Here is a 16,813-nt window from a genome sequence, read left to right as displayed (position 1 = left end):
ATTTTCAACTTATCTCTTTCTAGATAAACTCTAATTGTAAAACTTAGAAAAAAATTGAAAAATATTTATTGTAAATTAAACTTCTACTATATTAATATAAAATTTTGAAAATTAATTTTAACTTGAGAAAGACTTTATTTATTTTTTCTTCAAATTATTTAGAAAAGATATTAATCTAATTATAATGCAACTATTATTTTAATAAGAGAAAAAAGTCCATTACCCTTAAATACCAAAATTTCTTTAAAAAAATCAATGGAGTTTGCGCTGACAAGGAATAAGATGAAGCACTGAAGCACTGACCCACATTAGCAGTGCACACTGTCTCCACTTAAATCATAACTATTGATTTAACACAGTCACTGGTGCTAAGTTTGATGTCAATCATTATTTCCTTAAAGATAAAAGGATATACCATTGGTTTGGCCACATCAGAATCCAATCAAACGATTAATGACAAATCATAATATTCTCAGTTTTATCACATCACAACTCTCTAATTGGTAGTAGTATTAAAGAAAAAACAATAATTGAGAGCAAGTAGTTACCATACAGGTTACGAAAGTTCTTTTTTAGAAAAACAAAGAAATACAATATATTTTATAATTTTAATAAACTATTTATATATTTTTTAATTTCTATACCCAATAAAAACATATAAATTAATTAATTATCAATTACAATTATATAAATAAAAAGTAATAATCAATACTGTCTTAAAAAACTTTAAAATTGACAGTGAAATAAAGGAAAAATTGAAAAAATACAATACCTAAAGTGGGATTTTTAATGTGTTTAGGCAACAATTGGACAAAAGTTGAACATCATTATTCAGACCAACGACAAATGCTTGGGTTGTGACTACTGACGTGGCAGCACACATTACTTTTGAATATCCAATGCACCATACGTAGTTCGCTCCCGCCACCACCACATGACGTGTCTTCTTCGCTTTCGCTTCTGCTTCAGTTGTCTGAAACCACAACACTCACTGGCATAAATTTTGTAGGCTATATAAATTTCACTGCTCCAGCAAATTTCTTCTACTAACTCCATACATCATCACATTTCACAGGGAAATCTACCTTCGCAAGGTACTTCCAGTTTCTTAAGGATCTATAAGAGCTAGGAAACTTGTGTATATGTTATTTGATTTAATCACTTATAGTGTATTCTATGTTTTCGGCTCTAGTTTTAACACAATCTTCATTTTAATTTTTTTTTTTCTGTTGGTGGAGATGAGCGTTGTACAAGCACTGTACCCGCCGTGTAGTTGTGGAATGATGCAGATCGCTAAATGTGGACATTCAGCGACGGAGAAGTTAGGGTTCACAAGATTGTGTGGAATCGAAGCCATTGGATTAAGCCGTAATCGTAAAAGTTTGTTGAAGCCGATTCTGGCAAAGGAAGATAATGGTGCGTCTCGGATCGAGGACGGACATCAAGCGAAGAAGCCGAATGGCCTGACACCTCTGGCCAATCACTCTGCTGCATTATTCGGTACTATCAAGATCTCGAGTCTGGTTTTTTTAATGTTCTATTTGTTTGTTAAATTATTCTTGTTATTTTCTGTTGTTTGTCAATGTATTGTGAGATTACGTTTTTAATCATTATTCATAGATGACAGTGCATTGATCTTGGAATGTACATGTTGATAGTTTCATATTCAATAAAAATGGACAAATTGATGTTCTTGGACTTGCTATATTGTAAATTAATGATGAACTGTCGTCACTGCAAAATGGTCATATCATCATTTGTTCAACGTTATATACTATTCATTGATTTGTTGTCCTTTCTCTAGCACATAAAAGTCTTTAGTAAAATTTTATCCATCCACTCGATAATGCTTTAAAAGGCTAACATGACACGAATTAAATGATCAGGTGTGATAAAGTTTGGTTAGAACATGATCTGGTTTATAATGTAAGAGAATATTTTCACGATATGGGTGTTGGGTGTAAGTTTCTCTTGGGCTAAACGACCAATTTAAAATCTAGGCACAAGTTCACCGATATTTTTTAGTTGTAAAACATAAAGAGAGTAAGTGGTTTTTGGAAGATGGAGAACAAAAACATTAGAGTGATTGATTTGTCAGGGAGATCTGATCCTTGGTGAAATAGATGAGGGGAAAAAAATTAAGGTTACGAAGGTGGTTGTCCAAATAAACATCATTTCGTTGAGAAAAAAAAAAAAGAGGAGTGTTTCTGTCACTGCTCATTTTTGAAACCGCAAATCTCATGGACTTCACCAAATACCTGTTTGAGCTTTATAAATGCTGTTTACCAAGCTTTGACAACATTTTTGTAAGAAAAAAACTGAACTTTTTAATATCTACTACTAGTTCTAATAGCAAAGCAATATAGGGTTATGATTAAAAAATAATTGAAATATTGGACGTGTTTATTATCTATCTAGGTAAAAATCTCGGCGAGAAGTCAAGTATTGGGAATTCGATGAACATTTTGTGGCACGAATGTCCTATCCAGAAACTTGATAGAGAGCATCTTCTTCAGCAAAAGGGCTGCGTCATTTGGTTAACGGGTCTCAGTGGTTCAGGTTTGTGAAATTCAATCATCTTTTTAATATATAGTGATCGTTTCTGAATCCTCGCTTTAGTTTATTGTTGTTAAGCTGAAGTAAGCACACAATTGTGACTAATCGAGTCCTATCCTCCTTTTATCATTCTTAAATGCATCCTAGATTCCAACGTGTTCTGATTGCTCGTGTTTGATTTTATTTTTTATTCGACGTTCATTATTTCGAGCAAAGGCAGAAACATTAAAAATTTATTTTTACATACGTAACATCCTCTGCCACTTCCTATGGTACAATCTGAACTTCTATTTAAGTACAGTAGTTGATCACTTGGACTCATAAGAATGAAATAATGAAGAGAAGCCAGTCAATTCTAATTATAACTTCGCATATGAATGCTTTAAATAACAGTAAGGTCTTTCTTTTATGAATCAAAGTTTAACGTTAATTTCCAATTATAATTGTCTCTCTGCTGTAGAATATACACTGATAGTGAACCAAGAAAATGAAAGCAATTGCATTTAGTTTCTTTACATTATAAGGATATTCCCTTACCTTTCATTCTTCAATTCTAGACACTGGATACCGGCACCCTCACTCTCTCTGCTTAATTTGACTCTTAAGAGACATTGATTTCAGGAAAAAGCACTCTGGCATGTTTTTTGAGTAGAAGCTTGCACTCCATAGGAAAGTTGACATATATCCTTGATGGGGACAATATTAGACATGGTCTAAACCGTGATCTTAGTTTCAGAGCAGAAGATCGTTCAGAGAACATACGAAGGATTGGTTAGTTACTGCATAAGAATATATACATACACACAAAATTTCTTCTCTCCATCTTGAACTTTGCTGTAAATATGTTATTTATTAGTATTAAAATAAAATGACAAATAAATTTCAGGTGAGGTTGCGAAACTCTTGGCAGATGCAGGTCTTATTTGTATCGCTAGTTTAATATCACCCTACCGAAAGGATAGGGATGCTTGTCGAGCTTTATTGCCAGAGGGAAATTTTATCGAGGTACTTATCGCCAAGAGTCAACCCATATGCTACTTGTTTCACATTTACTAAGTGCTAACAATGGTGAACACTGTGAATCTGTGATCATTAAACAAGACAGGAGGTTCATTATTTCCTTTGCAAAGTTTACAATTCTCATTACACATGTTGCAGGTTTTCATAGACGTGCCACTAGAGGTGTGTGAAGCAAGGGATCCGAAGGGACTTTACAAGCTTGCTCGAGCTGGAAAGATCAAAGGTATATTGGTTTAATATTTTAATAGGTATCTTCTTGGACTATTGGTTATGTGTAATAGTCATGTTTGTACCGGTGTTTGTTATTTAACTGTACCGGCTTAACCAGGTTATCTGCTATGATTGGCCTTATTTCTATTTTTATTGCTGATCGAATTTGTATAAGTCTTGAGTTATTATTTCCGAAAATTTTCAGGTTTCACGGGGATAGACGATCCGTATGAACCACCGTACAGCTGTGAGGTGGGTATTTATTGCTTAACTTGTGTTGCACTAGCGTTAGATTAACACAGTGGTTGATGTTGTGAAATAAGAACAATACGAATAAATTTAGCATGCTAAATTTACTTAGTTATAAAATTTTATCCAACTTTTATGAAAATTGACATTAATGAGATGTCAGAATAAATTTGTCCCTGCTTTCCCTCTGAAACCTAAGCAGAACTTTCATGAAATTGATTAAACTTTCTCATTCTCTTGCAGATAGTATTACAACAAAAAGGAAGTGAGTGTACGTCTCTGAGTGATATGACAAAAATAGTAATATCGTACTTGGATAAAAATGGATACCTCCGAGCTTGACATAACCTGAATGGGGTTTGTCTTCTTCCCTGTTTCTTGTCGTAGGTATTAATGTATGTAACACAATCTGAGGCACAAAAATCTGCTCATTTCAGCAGCAAGGAAATCATCTTTTGCTTCTCATTGTGTAGGTGGAAGTAGTTGAGGTAGATCTATGAGGAAGTGTTGGGGTGGAGGGAAAAGGACGTAAGTTAATGTATATTTTGATTGAGTGTGTACTGTAGTCCTGTGAGGATTTGTTCGCTTCCCCATGCTAATGTTTTCATACTTCGAACCAGTTTTGTCTTAAACTACAAAATCTGACTTAGCAGACCCAAAAAATATAATCAGAATAATAAACAAATTTAGCGAAATATTTTCGACTATAGTTGTATTTGCGGGTGAAATATATATATATATATATATATATATATATATATATATATATATATATAAGAATAAATATATATATATATATAAGAATAAATATTAAAAATATTTAACCAAGAAAATTTAAAGAATTAAATTATCATTCTCTTACGGTCTATGTTAATTTATAATACAAGGGTGGGAACACGAAACATCTGTAATAAATAATTAGAATTTTAATAATTGCAAATGCATGAAATACATGTTTTTATATACAAGTATTTGAGTGTATAAATTAAGTCCATTATAACGTATCAAATTAATGTCAAGTCAAACAATAATTTATTCAAATTCAAAAGAGTAAGGATTATTTTATAATTATACAATACAATTTTTGAATTGAATAAAGAATAAATATTTTATTATTTAAAAGTTATAGAAATTATACATAATACAATAATAATTTATTTTTCTTTTATTTAAAATATTCCATCTTTTTACATTATAAATATTTGAATTTTGACAAATTCTTGTTATTTCTTCAAGCAGAATGTAAAAATCAAAATATATTAGAATTTGAGATAATTTAACTTAACCAAATTTTTTCTTGAGTAAGTTTTTACTTCAATTTATTTATTTTTTGGCTTAATTATTCTTTTGTTCAAAATTTCGTTAAATTTTTTAAATTGGCTTTTTTGTTTTTCTTTTAATTAAGTTTAAATTATTTTCAAACTAATTTAGTTACATAATTTTCGTTTGTACTTTATGTTCTTAAACATATGTTAATGTTATGTGTCAACTTCTTTTTCTATTTATCTTTCATAAAATTTTAATTTTTTATATTTATGTGTCAAATATTTAAAATTGACAATATCACGTGTTATGTATCAATTATAATTTATTCTTAAATTATAATGTTAAATATTTTAAATTTTTTTTAATGTAACATATTAAAGTATTATGTAAATATTATGAATAATAAATTTATATATTTGGAAAAAACATCTTATTTTATAATGTTAAAAAAGGATAGGCAACGCTAAGTTAGATTTGAATAAAATAACACACTTCTATTCTAAATTAAAAACAATTGCAGTAAAACGTGATTTAAATTTAAAGAAAATAATAGTCATAACATTCATTTAAAGAAAGTTACTCGCAGAAACAAGAAATTCTAGCACGAATTTTCTAAATAAACAACTTTGATAATAAATTTTATTTTATAAAATAGCGGGATCCGCTTCATTTTCGAAATGTGAAAAAAGAACTAACCAACCCAGGAATAAACCCGGTCCAAGAACGATTTAACTGCGGTGTTTGGCAAATAGCGCAGTCCTGCCAAGGCGGTTGTGAGAGGGGAGAAAAATCGAGCGGCGGGGTCAGTTTCTAAAAATCGCCAGAAAGTGAAGCAGAATCTTACAAATAGGCGCGTTCAATTTCAATTGCAATTGCAATTGCAATTGCGACTTCAAACAGGGTAATTTATCAGTGATTGAGAAGAACCCTAGCAGCAACTATGGGGAAGAAGCAACACAGTAAAGACAGGATGTTCATCACCAAAACGGAGTGGGCAACGGAATGGGGAGGAGCTAAATCCAAAGACAGTCGCACTCCTTTCAAACGTCTTCCCTTCTATTGTTGCGCGTACCAATCCTCATAACCTCTCTCACTTTTATCTTCTTTTCACTCCATTTTTCAATCACTCATTCTTTAATTTTTTCTTCTTCTTGTTTTAGGCTTACGTTTACACCCTTTGAAGAACCTGTCTGCACTGCTGATGGCAGTGTTTTCGATATCATGTGAGTATTTCTGCGATCCCTTGAGAGCTTCCCCTGTTGTTACTGATTTTTTAATTGATAGATTCATTTTGATAATTTTTTCTCCAGGAATATTACTCCCTATATTTTAAAATACGGTAAACATCCAGTCACTGGAACTCCCCTCAAGCATTCGGATCTCATTCCACTAACTTTCCACAAGAATTCAGAAGGTTATCACCTTTTTTCTTTTTTTCATAATTTTGTGTTAAGTTGGGTTTTTATTTTCTCGTGTTCCTTCCTTTAGGTTAATTGCTTCATTTATCTGGGTTTTTTATTGGTAGACTCGTTTAATTAATAATTTTTTAGTGTATTAGCTTCATTTCTAATTCTTGGCACGACACTCTGTTGCCAGGTTGTTGTTGACACTGAATTATTGATAATTTTGCATTGAATTATCATTGTGGTTCCTTGTTTCCTTGACAACGGAGTTCTTCTTTCTAATAATTTTGTTGTTGCTGAAAAGTTATCTGTGTACTGTAATATTAGCCAAAACTGTTCAGTCAACTTGTGGTGGCGTATGAAGGAATGATTTTGTTTGCATTGAAAAACTGTTGCATTTTTTAAATGGTCCCTAGCTATTATTGCAGTTTAGGAGATGAAACCGTAATTTTACTTCTTAATATGCAGGGTTACACAGGGATGAGCTATATATAGAGTTGTCTAGAAACTTATAATCAATCTGTTTACTGGTAAAATAGCGAACAAGAGAGAAGAAAATGTAAATAAAAAGAATCAAGTTCTATCCTAAACTTCTGGAATTGTTTATCTTAAAAATCTTTTACGGTTATCTTAGGTCTAGTGTTGCTACCTGGTAATAACCAAGCTTATTAGCTAGAGTTGGTTTTCCTCTCAAGAGGTTTAGGTATAGGTGGTCCTGAGGTCTTTGTCACGGAATAGAAGAGCTCAAAGATCTTATTCTGATTTACAATGAGATTTTTCACATTTTTTCCATTGTTCTTTTGTTCGTTGAATCAATATCTAGATACACCCTCATTCTCTAGAACGATTTCCATTGCTTTTATACAGTTGTAACATTGATCCGGAGATTAGGTACTGCTGTTCTACTAACAAGTATACACACAAGGACTACATCAGCTTTGTCAAGTGGGGTCATATTTTTTCTGGATTCGAAAATGATTTATTATTAGGAGGGAAGTAGAGAACATATTTTAGTAGTTTTTCTCACATTGCCCAAATCTACTGAAAAGAAGAAGGAAGAAAATCAAAGTCCCTTTACTGTAATTAACCTTGATTGTATCAAAGGATGATAAAAGACCCGGCTTTGGACCCTTATGGTTCTGCAAGCTTTAACATATTGAATGGACCCTTCAAAACCAAAATGTAAAACGAAAACTGCCCAAGCTTTGTAATCTTTATGTAAGTCACATCTCTCAAGTTGATATAGGACTAAACCACCACCCTTGATGCCCCAATTAAGACAACCCCCAAAAAATCCTCAATCAAGGCAGGATAGGGATAACCACAGTTTAGGTAGCTTTCAGACACTTTCCCTTGTGCCGAGGGTTAGTGATCTAGCACGTGGAGATGGATGGAAATAGATCTAAGATAACATGTGGGACCATCTTCAAATTTGGGCTTAGGATTTTACTCAATCTCATAAGAATAAGTTGAAAGGTGAAGGATCTTCAAACTTTAACTTTATTTATCCACATCTCTAGTTGACGTTGGATTAAACCACCATCTTTGAGGCTCTAAGACTGCAAGTATGTCGTGCTAGGTGTGACCAAAATCAAGGTGCCTTCTTCGAGGCTCTAACACTTTGAAACACCATAGTGTCAAATGGAAATGCTATGGTGTGCACCTGTTATGTTATGGTCATATTATTGGCAATGCAGTTCTATTCCCAAGCCTAATTATTCTAGAATTTTTTGAGTAATTCAATGTAGTTTTCATAGGTTGAAATATTGATGTAAATATTTGAGAGAATTATGTGTACCACCTTTAACATGTAGTCTATAGCCAAAGTCTGGTATTTGTTTTATGTTATGTACAGAGACGGATATACAGCATGGGCCCTGGCCCCACCTCTTTAAAAAAATATAAATTATATATATATATATATATATATATATATTATATTTTATATTTTATATACTAAAGCAAATGTCAAAACTTGCTTGAGAAGCCAAATACAATTCCTTTGTTAAGAAGCCATTGTGTCTCTCACACTTCCAAGTGATTTGCAAGTTGCAGCCTTTCATCTTTCAAGTGATTTGTAAATTGCACAAATACCAACAGCTTTTTAGTTAATATACTACAACCTACAAGTAAAAAAATTCCATTATTGTCTTATTAATATTCTCACCTTAACCTTCAATTCATGAATGCTTGGCTTATTCTTTCAATTTATTTTTATCAATGATATATAGGGTGAGGACACAATCATCATTATGGGAAAATCATCTACAATTGATGCATATTTTAAAAGAAAAGCTATTGAATCTTCTCAACCTAGTAAGTCCCCAACTTTTCCATCAACCACACAAATAGTAGAATTGAACAACCTCAATATAAAGTTCCTAGAGTAGAAGAAAATGAAATTGATATCTCTTCATTAGAGAAAGATCCTGGAAAACGTATTTCTATTTGACAATATAACATGATAAGATTCGTAGAGCTTATATAATAACTGGACCATATCAACCTACCAATATAATGTTTCCACCTTCTAATATTGGAAATCATCATTGACACTTTCAACCTTCTTGGTTTAAAAAGTTTCCTAGTTGGTTAGAATATTCACCCGACATGGATGCTACATTTTTTTTACCTTGATACTTGTTCAATAATAATCACGGTGATCAAAATGATGGAAGAAATTCTTTTGCTAAAGTGGGATTTAGGAATTGGAAAAAAAATCAATGAAGAATTGTGCATTTTTATGTCATGAAGGAGCTGGTCCTAATTCACTGTTGTAAAAGATGTTTAAAATTTTGTAATGATTTAATGGCACAATCTCAACATATTGAGTAGGTATCCAATAGGCAAAATGCTGAAATTATTGCGAACAATGTCTGATGAATAACAATAACACAAGATTTATACTGATTCACCTTAAACGCTTGATATATGTCCAACTCTCATCTAAGAAACTTTTAAAAGGTTCCATTAATAAAAAAATTGTTTAACGAAGCAAGTACATAAACCACTCTGGGCTATCCTGAGTACACACGTCACTTTTGGCTAACCTGTCTTATTCTCCCCTTAAGACTAAAATCTCCAAGTATTTTTAAGTGTCACTTCTGGCTAACAAAAACAATGAACATAAGAAACAACTCTCATAAAAAGGATATTCAATGAATGTTTTCTTGCAAAGGTGTAACTTCACTATGTGAAGTTTACAAGGTCTTCTTTGACTATACAGAGACTAAAACAGAGAATATACGCCTGTATGTTTTTTCTAAGAAAGTAGAATTGTAGTTGTGTTAGGATGTATTTTGTGCATTCATCGAACATAAGAAACAACTCTCGTAAAAAGGACATACAATGAATGTTTTCTTGCAAAGGTGTAACTTTGCTACGTGAAGTTTACAAGGTCTTTGACTATACAGAGTCTAAAACAGAATATAGGCCTGTAGGTTTTTTCTAAGAAAGTAGAATTGTAGTTGTGTTAGGATGTATTTTGTGCATTCATTTTTGTCATGTATTTATAGTTCCTCAGGAATATGACTGTTGTAGAGCAATCTTCATTTTGATATTATTGAGTAATTATGATATAGTTTTCCTTTAATCTTGATGTGCAAAATCACTGGAATTAACTAGACTATCCTCTCTTGCGTCTACATATGGAACAACCCAAAATATTACAAATAATATATAATTTTTTCATCTTAGCATCGTGTGATTAAGAGCTCATTTGATTTTAGGTATTCTTTCCATAAATTTCTTAAACGAAGTCATTTCAAATATTTATTCAAATATAATCAGCTTAATTATAGAACGAGTTTTGGATGCTATTTTTAAATTACTGATTAAATCAAGTAGTGCGATTATCATTGAGGTTAATTTTATAAGTGGAAATAAGATTAATTGTGTTCCAATGTTTCCTTTATTAACTATGCTATAACTGTTAGATCGTATGGTTTTGTTCAAGTATAGAAGGTTCATTTTAAATGTAGTTACCTATTAAATTTATTAAAAGATATAAGTAAAAATACATAAATATATTTAGCATGATATCATAATAAGGTATAATCATTTAAATTTTTAGCTATATGTTTTATCATCCAAATTCTTAATGCAAGGGTTGTCTAGTATTCCTACTAGTATTCCTAAACTGCTATGGGATTTTAGACCGTCGTGGTCTTAACAGAGTTCAATTTCAACCAACATTCGTCATGTTACCACAACATCTAATTGAAGGTGACATTTAGAAAAACTATTGGGGGGATCCAACTTGCACAGTCTCAACCATGATGAGGACAAGGTTGATTTTAGGAGGGGTGGTGTTGTTAAGTATAGAGTATACGGGAATTAGTTATGGCAGTTTGAATTAGTAGTTGGTTATATTAAATGGGAGACCTAAATAGATAGGACTGAAGGGGAGGAAATTCATGGAGATCGGTTATCCTTTGTAAACCAAGTGCTAGCTCTTTGCTTGGAGGAAGCTCTTGGAGGAGAGTAATCTCTCTTTTTGCGTGTTCTTTCCATTCAATCCGATAAAATCTTTATCTCATTCCGATTTCTATTCTTGGTTCCAAAACATGGTAGTTTATAGCTTATAAACTTGTAGCTTATTTTTTTTTCTTCCATTCCCTCACTATTTAAATACACTACGCTTTTTACCTTCTCTGAATCTTTTTTACCTTTGCCTAATTATTTTTATTTTCAATAAATTTTTTATCTACTTTGCTAGCTATTTATTATTGACCAACCTTTGTTTGTCATGCTGCAGGAGAATATCATTGTCCAGTGCTAAACAAAGTTTTCACTGAATTTACGCATATTGTGGCAGTGAAGACTACGGGAAATGTGTTCTGCTATGAGGTTTTTATTTCTAGCATCCTTGACTTCAATAATGCTAATTTCTTATGTATACGCCATTTATATTTATGTAAGTTGTGGGAATTAGGCTGTTAAAGAGTTAAACATTAAGACAAAAAACTGGAAGGAGCTCCTTACTGATGAGCCATTCACAAGGGATGACCTTGTAACCATTCAGGTAAGTTGGGTTTGAACAAGAACATTTTTTTTCTCTTGCTTCATCTTTCATTGTCTTAATATCAAGTTGAGGTGTTTGTGTACTATGTGCAGAATCCTAATGCACTTGACGACAGGGTTCTTCTGGATTTTGATCATGTTAAAAATGATTTGAAAGTTGATGATGAGGGTATGCTAGCTCATTCATCTTATGTGAGCTATAAATCTCATATTGGTCTTGAATCTTGATGTTGCCTTTTTTCTGTTATTAGTATTAGCTTTGACACATTCTATTTTTCCTACCTTCAGAACTACAGAAAATGAGTTCAGATCCAACCTATAACATAAACATGTCGGGTGATATCAAGCAAATGCTTAAGGAGCTTGGAACTGATAAAGGAAAGGAAACTGCAATGCATGGGGGTGGTGGTGGCAAGGCACAAAAAGAAAGGGCTGCTGCACTAGCTGCCATCATAGCTGCGAGGTCCCGTATGGATGAAGATTCCAAATCAAATCCAAATAAAGAGGCCAAAGCTCCTCAGGCATTCAGTATCGTAGATGCTGCATCAGCTGCAGTGCATGGAAGAAGTGCAGCTGCTGCTAAAGCCTCATCAGGTGATAAAACTGCTGCTAGGATAGCTATGCACATGTCTGGGGACAGGGCGCCAGTGAATGCAAAGATGGTGAATTTCTTAGATATACCCTCCTTTTCACCAATACATATTGAAAGCTAACATTCGCAAATTGAATTATCTTTTCAATGTACATTATGTAACTGTTAGAGATGTAGTATAAAAGAGTTGATTAAGGCCTCTTCTCTTGACTTAAAAGCTTATAGGTGGAAGATTCACTTCAATGATTTTGTATTACATCTGTGACTGTGACTCATGGTTTTATACTAGAAATGGCAAGGGATTGGACTTAACTAACCCCTGAAACCATTAATGTCTTTTCACTTAACAACTTAATCTTATTTATTGGTGGAAGAATCATGAATGATTTTATATTATACCTGTCACACATGGTTTTAACTATAGAAGTTACAAGGGGTAGGACCTAAGTCACTCCACAAGTATTAGCTCAATGTGGGAAGATTGTCCAGGGCTAGTGACAAGCCAACGTGAGCTTAACCTCTCTCCCCACCCAACCACTCACACTACCAAGGATTGAACATTTTCGTGTAACTAAATGCCAATTGGATAGACTTATAGACTTTGATGTTTAGAAATTGAGAATAGATTGGCCCTGGCGTAACACCAAGAGCTAACTCAGAGGGGGCGTGGATTGCAAGTCTTATAAAGATACTACTTTTGCTATATTTGTTGCTAGACGATGTGTGATCTCGACATATTGTAAAAGTAACATTAAACCAAAACCATTCTCCACATATTGTAAATGTAACATTAAACCAAAACCATTCTTAGGCGATTGGGTGATGTAGGAGGGTGAATGAATGTTTCACTTACCTTTTCCTAAACACTTAAATTCTTAGGTAAATACACATGAATGCTTTTATATGACATCTCTTATAAGAAAGGACAGCACTCACTTTGCTATGTATTATGAACTTCTAATGTAGTTACCTGTTTCAGGTAAAAAGCCGTTTCACAACTGGTGCTGCTTCCCGGTCTTTTACTTCAACATCATTTGATCCAGTTACAAAAAATGAATTTGAATATGTGAAAGTTGAGAAGAATCCAAAAAAGAAGGGTTATGTACAGCTGCATACGACACATGGTGATTTGAACATTGAGCTACATTGTGATATAACACCTAGGACGTGTGAAAACTTCATCACTCTTTGTGAGCGGGGATTTTATAATGGAGTTGCTTTTCATAGAAGCATAAGGTTAGGTGTAATAACATTGCATATTTCTTCCCGTAGTAAATTAAGCCTTAGATTTATGGTCTCATAATCCATTTTTGTGCAGGAATTTTATGATACAGGGTGGTGATCCTACTGGTACTGGTCGAGGAGGTGAATCTATATGGGGAAAGCCATTTAAAGATGAACTTAACTCCAAACTAGTTCACTCTGGAAGAGGTGTGGTAAGCATGGCGAATAGTGGCCCACACACCAATGGTTCCCAATTCTTCATCTTGTACAAGTCTGCAAATCATCTAAACTTCAAACATACAGTTTTTGGAGTAGTTGTAGGTGGCTTGACCACACTTGCTGCCATGGAAAAGGTTCCAGTTGATGATAATGACCGACCTCTGGTTAGTCGTACTTTCTTTTTATTGTTGATGCAATACATTGTTCCCCTTTTTTTAGGTTTTATTCTTCTCAAATGCATAAAGTTTCAACCTGTGTAATTGCAAACATATGATCACAAAATACGGATCTGCTTTAAAAAAGTAGATTCTTATGCCGTTGTACATATTTTGTTATCTTCTGCATAAATATATTCTTTTCCCAAACATCTGTTTAGTTTGGACTTCGGGTTTTGTGCATTAGTTTTTCGTTGTGGCTACTGTTTCTTCTGCTACTACAACTCCATATCATTGTATCGTGTGGGATTACAATGTTTGCGCACTTTCATTTATTACTCAGTTATAGACTAACTCGACCACAGTATGATACATTTTGTGTTTCCTTGTGCCTTGAGTGCCTTGTTTGTTAATGGTGGCAAGTTTTTACTGGTTTGAAAAGTTGATATAATATATTAAGAATACTTGGTTTAATATTTGATGTTTTCTAAATGAACTATACACAATTATCCAGCGTGCCATTCTTGCCACTTCAAACAATGCGTTATGTTCCATACATTTTTCATATTGCAGGAGGAAATCAAGATAACAAGTGTCACAATTTTTGTCAATCCTTACACGGAACCAGATGAAGGAGAAGAGCATGATAATGCCACAGAGAAGAATGTAGAGGATGAGGATAATGTAATATTAATTATCCATAATAGTTGAGACATCTCTCGCTGTTTTTTTTTTTTTTTTTCATACTTGTCAATGGTTTTTGCTAACTGTCGTATGTTTCAGGGTAAGGTAGGCTCATGGTTTAGCAATCCTGGTGCTGGAACATCTGAATCTGGAAGTACGGGGGTCGGTGGTGGTGTCGGCAAGTACTTGAAAGCTAGGAATGCTCAAGCTACATCTGCTAATCTTGATACCAGTACAGCCGTTGTAGGAAAGAAAAGAAAAGTGGGAGTTGCCAGCAGTGACTTTAAAGATTTTTCTGCATGGTAACAATCCCAATTTCGTAATATTTGTAAAAATGTGTAAACTCCTCGTGTAACTTATTATATTTGCATTGGGGAAATTGACGGGATAGCGAGAGATAAAATTTTGCACGCCGTTCAGGATTTGTACAATATATGTAGCGTTTTCATTGGATGCAAGCGGAGTAGAATCATTGCCTGGGTTGTCTCTGGTTCCGTTGCTGCATTGTCAGAATTTCGTAATTTGGTCATGGATTTGATAGATTGGTTCTCCCAAGAGTATTAGGGGCTTAATATACATTGCTTAGCTCAATTATACATCTCCATTCCAAGAAAGAGTTACGCTATGTACATCTTTTAACAGCTCTGTACCATGCTTTCTGGGGGCATTATCAATCCGATCGACTTTTGCTTGCTTGCAGGGAACTTAATTTATTCCTGTTCAGCAATCAGTTGTCTGGCGTGAATGGTAAGTTCAGGCAGGCTAGGGTGGCATTCCCAAGGGCACTTCAAGTTAGTGAGCCTAGCTAGGTTTTCATTGACTTTAGTGACGGACTCCTGGTCACATTTTGGCATCTTTTACAGCTACTGTACAATTCATAGTACAGATATCACACTACATTTATCTAAAGTAAAAAATGAGGAATCTATGTATCATTCAACCAAGGAGAACAAATGGAAGGAATCCATTTGATGGCTTAGCAGCAGGTTTCATGCCAGAATCATACGATCCTGTAGCTTTGCAACAATTGTCTTACTATGGATACGGCCTACCCTCTATTGCTCTCAATCCATGCACATGTCTGCCAGTCAATAGTTTAAATGCCTGACTTGAAAGTGCCCTATCCACATAATAATCTGTTCTATTCACGTAATGCTTGAAAATCTAATCTCTTTAAATTTAATAACTTAAAATAAACACACTTACGTAAGACACAATGGAACATCTCAATTTCTCAAACGTTGTTTGTTATACTTAATTGACTAGACCTTTATGTAATATTTTTATTCGTTATAAATCAATATCACCATTTTTTTTAAATTTGTAATCAAAATTTTGACTTGTCTATCTTTCTGAACTTACGTCTATCTGTTTTGTTAAGTAACAAAATAACGTAAGCTAATAATTTGTCACACTAATTTAAAATTTGATGGAATAATCATATAATTTTATTAATTAGTCTAGTGTCAATCAATGATATGAACATATAAAAAATATAATCATATGTGTGTGTGAATATATATTTTATAACAAATTAGGTCCATGAAGAAATATTGGATTGACAGAAGAAAAAGAGTAGGTACATGTAAAATTGAATGAATTAGTTGGTATCTGACTAAAAAATAAAAGAAATGTGACATATATAACCAGACCAACAGGTTTCAGAATCCCTGCAATGTTTGGGAAATCTACAAAGGTAGAAAGACAACTTTAGCATCATGATCTTAGCTTTGGCACTCGATGTAGAAAGATTGTAAAGGTAAGGGAAGGGGGTTTAACTGCAGTTCAAAAATTCTGCTTTTAGTGGAACTCGACTCTCTTCAATCTCATTCGTTTATTTTGGTTTTTTTTCTCGTCGTACGGTTGAAAAATTGAAAGAGCGTGAAAATGAATAAATTTAATGTAAACATTTTTATATTTATGAAAATATTTTATATTTTTTTCCTAACATGAAATTTTGTAGAACCTTTCATTGTTTGTTAAAAGAAATTTTTACTTTTCAAATAATTTAAATACAAAAGGGGAATCATTTCCCGCAATGCCAATTTAAGCCTCACAATGTTTGTTTGTCAGGCTTAATTACTTTTTGATTATTTTATTAAATTTGACCTTTTTATTAACAAAATATTGAATCAAGCTTTTCTATTTATGAAAAAAATAATAATCATACGACTCTTTCAATATTCAATCAACTCCTTAACTTTTTTTTCTAA

General features: G+C 33.1%; 2 protein-coding genes across 8 annotated transcripts; both read left to right on the top strand.

Annotated features, from left to right (window-relative positions):
- Positions 1–911: 911 nt before the first annotated feature.
- Positions 912–4,626, top strand: LOC106777070 (adenylyl-sulfate kinase 3-like). 5 transcript variants are annotated; one of them, XM_014664581.2, is made up of 8 exons: positions 912–1,094; positions 1,239–1,500; positions 2,419–2,559; positions 3,178–3,327; positions 3,443–3,561; positions 3,715–3,799; positions 3,992–4,038; positions 4,279–4,626. In XM_014664581.2, exons 2-8 carry the CDS (start codon positions 1,239–1,241, stop codon positions 4,375–4,377), a joined length of 903 nt encoding a protein of 300 aa, XP_014520067.1. In that variant the 5' UTR covers positions 912–1,094; the 3' UTR covers positions 4,378–4,626. The 5 variants fall into 5 exon arrangements, 3 of the variants coding, with proteins under 3 accessions (XP_014520067.1, XP_014520065.1, XP_014520064.1); XM_014664579.2 differs by lacking the exon at positions 912–1,094 and having other exon boundaries at positions 1,116–1,500; positions 4,279–4,392; positions 4,509–4,626; XR_001376916.2 differs by lacking the exon at positions 912–1,094 and having other exon boundaries at positions 1,117–1,500; positions 4,279–4,430; positions 4,509–4,626.
- Positions 4,627–5,911: 1,285 nt separating this feature from the next.
- LOC106777932 (peptidyl-prolyl cis-trans isomerase CYP65) lies at positions 5,912–15,777 on the top strand. 3 transcript variants are annotated; one of them, XM_022787366.1, is made up of 12 exons: positions 5,912–6,369; positions 6,462–6,524; positions 6,612–6,715; positions 11,461–11,552; positions 11,638–11,727; positions 11,820–11,895; positions 12,015–12,388; positions 13,298–13,554; positions 13,637–13,925; positions 14,490–14,600; positions 14,700–14,902; positions 15,243–15,777. In XM_022787366.1, the coding sequence occupies exons 1-12, from the start codon at positions 6,242–6,244 to the stop codon at positions 15,307–15,309; spliced, it is 1,854 nt and encodes a 617-aa protein (XP_022643087.1). In that variant the 5' UTR covers positions 5,912–6,241; the 3' UTR covers positions 15,310–15,777. The 3 variants fall into 3 exon arrangements, with proteins under 3 accessions (XP_022643087.1, XP_022643086.1, XP_014521246.1); XM_022787365.1 differs by having other exon boundaries at positions 15,301–15,770; XM_014665760.2 differs by lacking the exon at positions 15,243–15,777 and having other exon boundaries at positions 5,918–6,369; positions 14,700–15,088.
- The last annotated feature ends 1,036 nt before the right edge of the window (positions 15,778–16,813 follow it).

The sequence above is a fragment of the Vigna radiata genome, chromosome 11, assembly GCF_000741045.1.
Source record: "Vigna radiata var. radiata cultivar VC1973A chromosome 11, Vradiata_ver6, whole genome shotgun sequence".
Classification (NCBI taxonomy): domain Eukaryota; kingdom Viridiplantae; phylum Streptophyta; class Magnoliopsida; order Fabales; family Fabaceae; genus Vigna; species Vigna radiata.
Note: the sequence above shows the minus strand (reverse complement) of the source record. Positions and strands in the feature narration are given on the sequence as shown.

Excerpts from the sequence above, each read along its gene's own strand:
- LOC106777070 (XM_014664579.2), top strand. The coding sequence starts at position 1,143 with ATGTTATTTGATTTAATCACTTATAGTGTATTCTATGTTTTCGGCTCT. Across the intron at positions 3,562-3,714 it reads CAGAGGGAAATTTTATCGAG|GTTTTCATAGACGTGCCACT; the intron begins GTACTTATCGCC and ends CACATGTTGCAG. Across the intron at positions 3,800-3,991 it reads TCGAGCTGGAAAGATCAAAG|GTTTCACGGGGATAGACGAT; the intron begins GTATATTGGTTT and ends GAAAATTTTCAG.
- LOC106777932 (XM_022787365.1), top strand. The coding sequence starts at position 6,242 with ATGGGGAAGAAGCAACACAGTAAAGACAGGATGTTCATCACCAAAACG. Across the intron at positions 11,553-11,637 it reads GAAATGTGTTCTGCTATGAG|GCTGTTAAAGAGTTAAACAT; the intron begins GTTTTTATTTCT and ends TGTGGGAATTAG. Across the intron at positions 11,896-12,014 it reads TTTGAAAGTTGATGATGAGG|AACTACAGAAAATGAGTTCA; the intron begins GTATGCTAGCTC and ends TCCTACCTTCAG.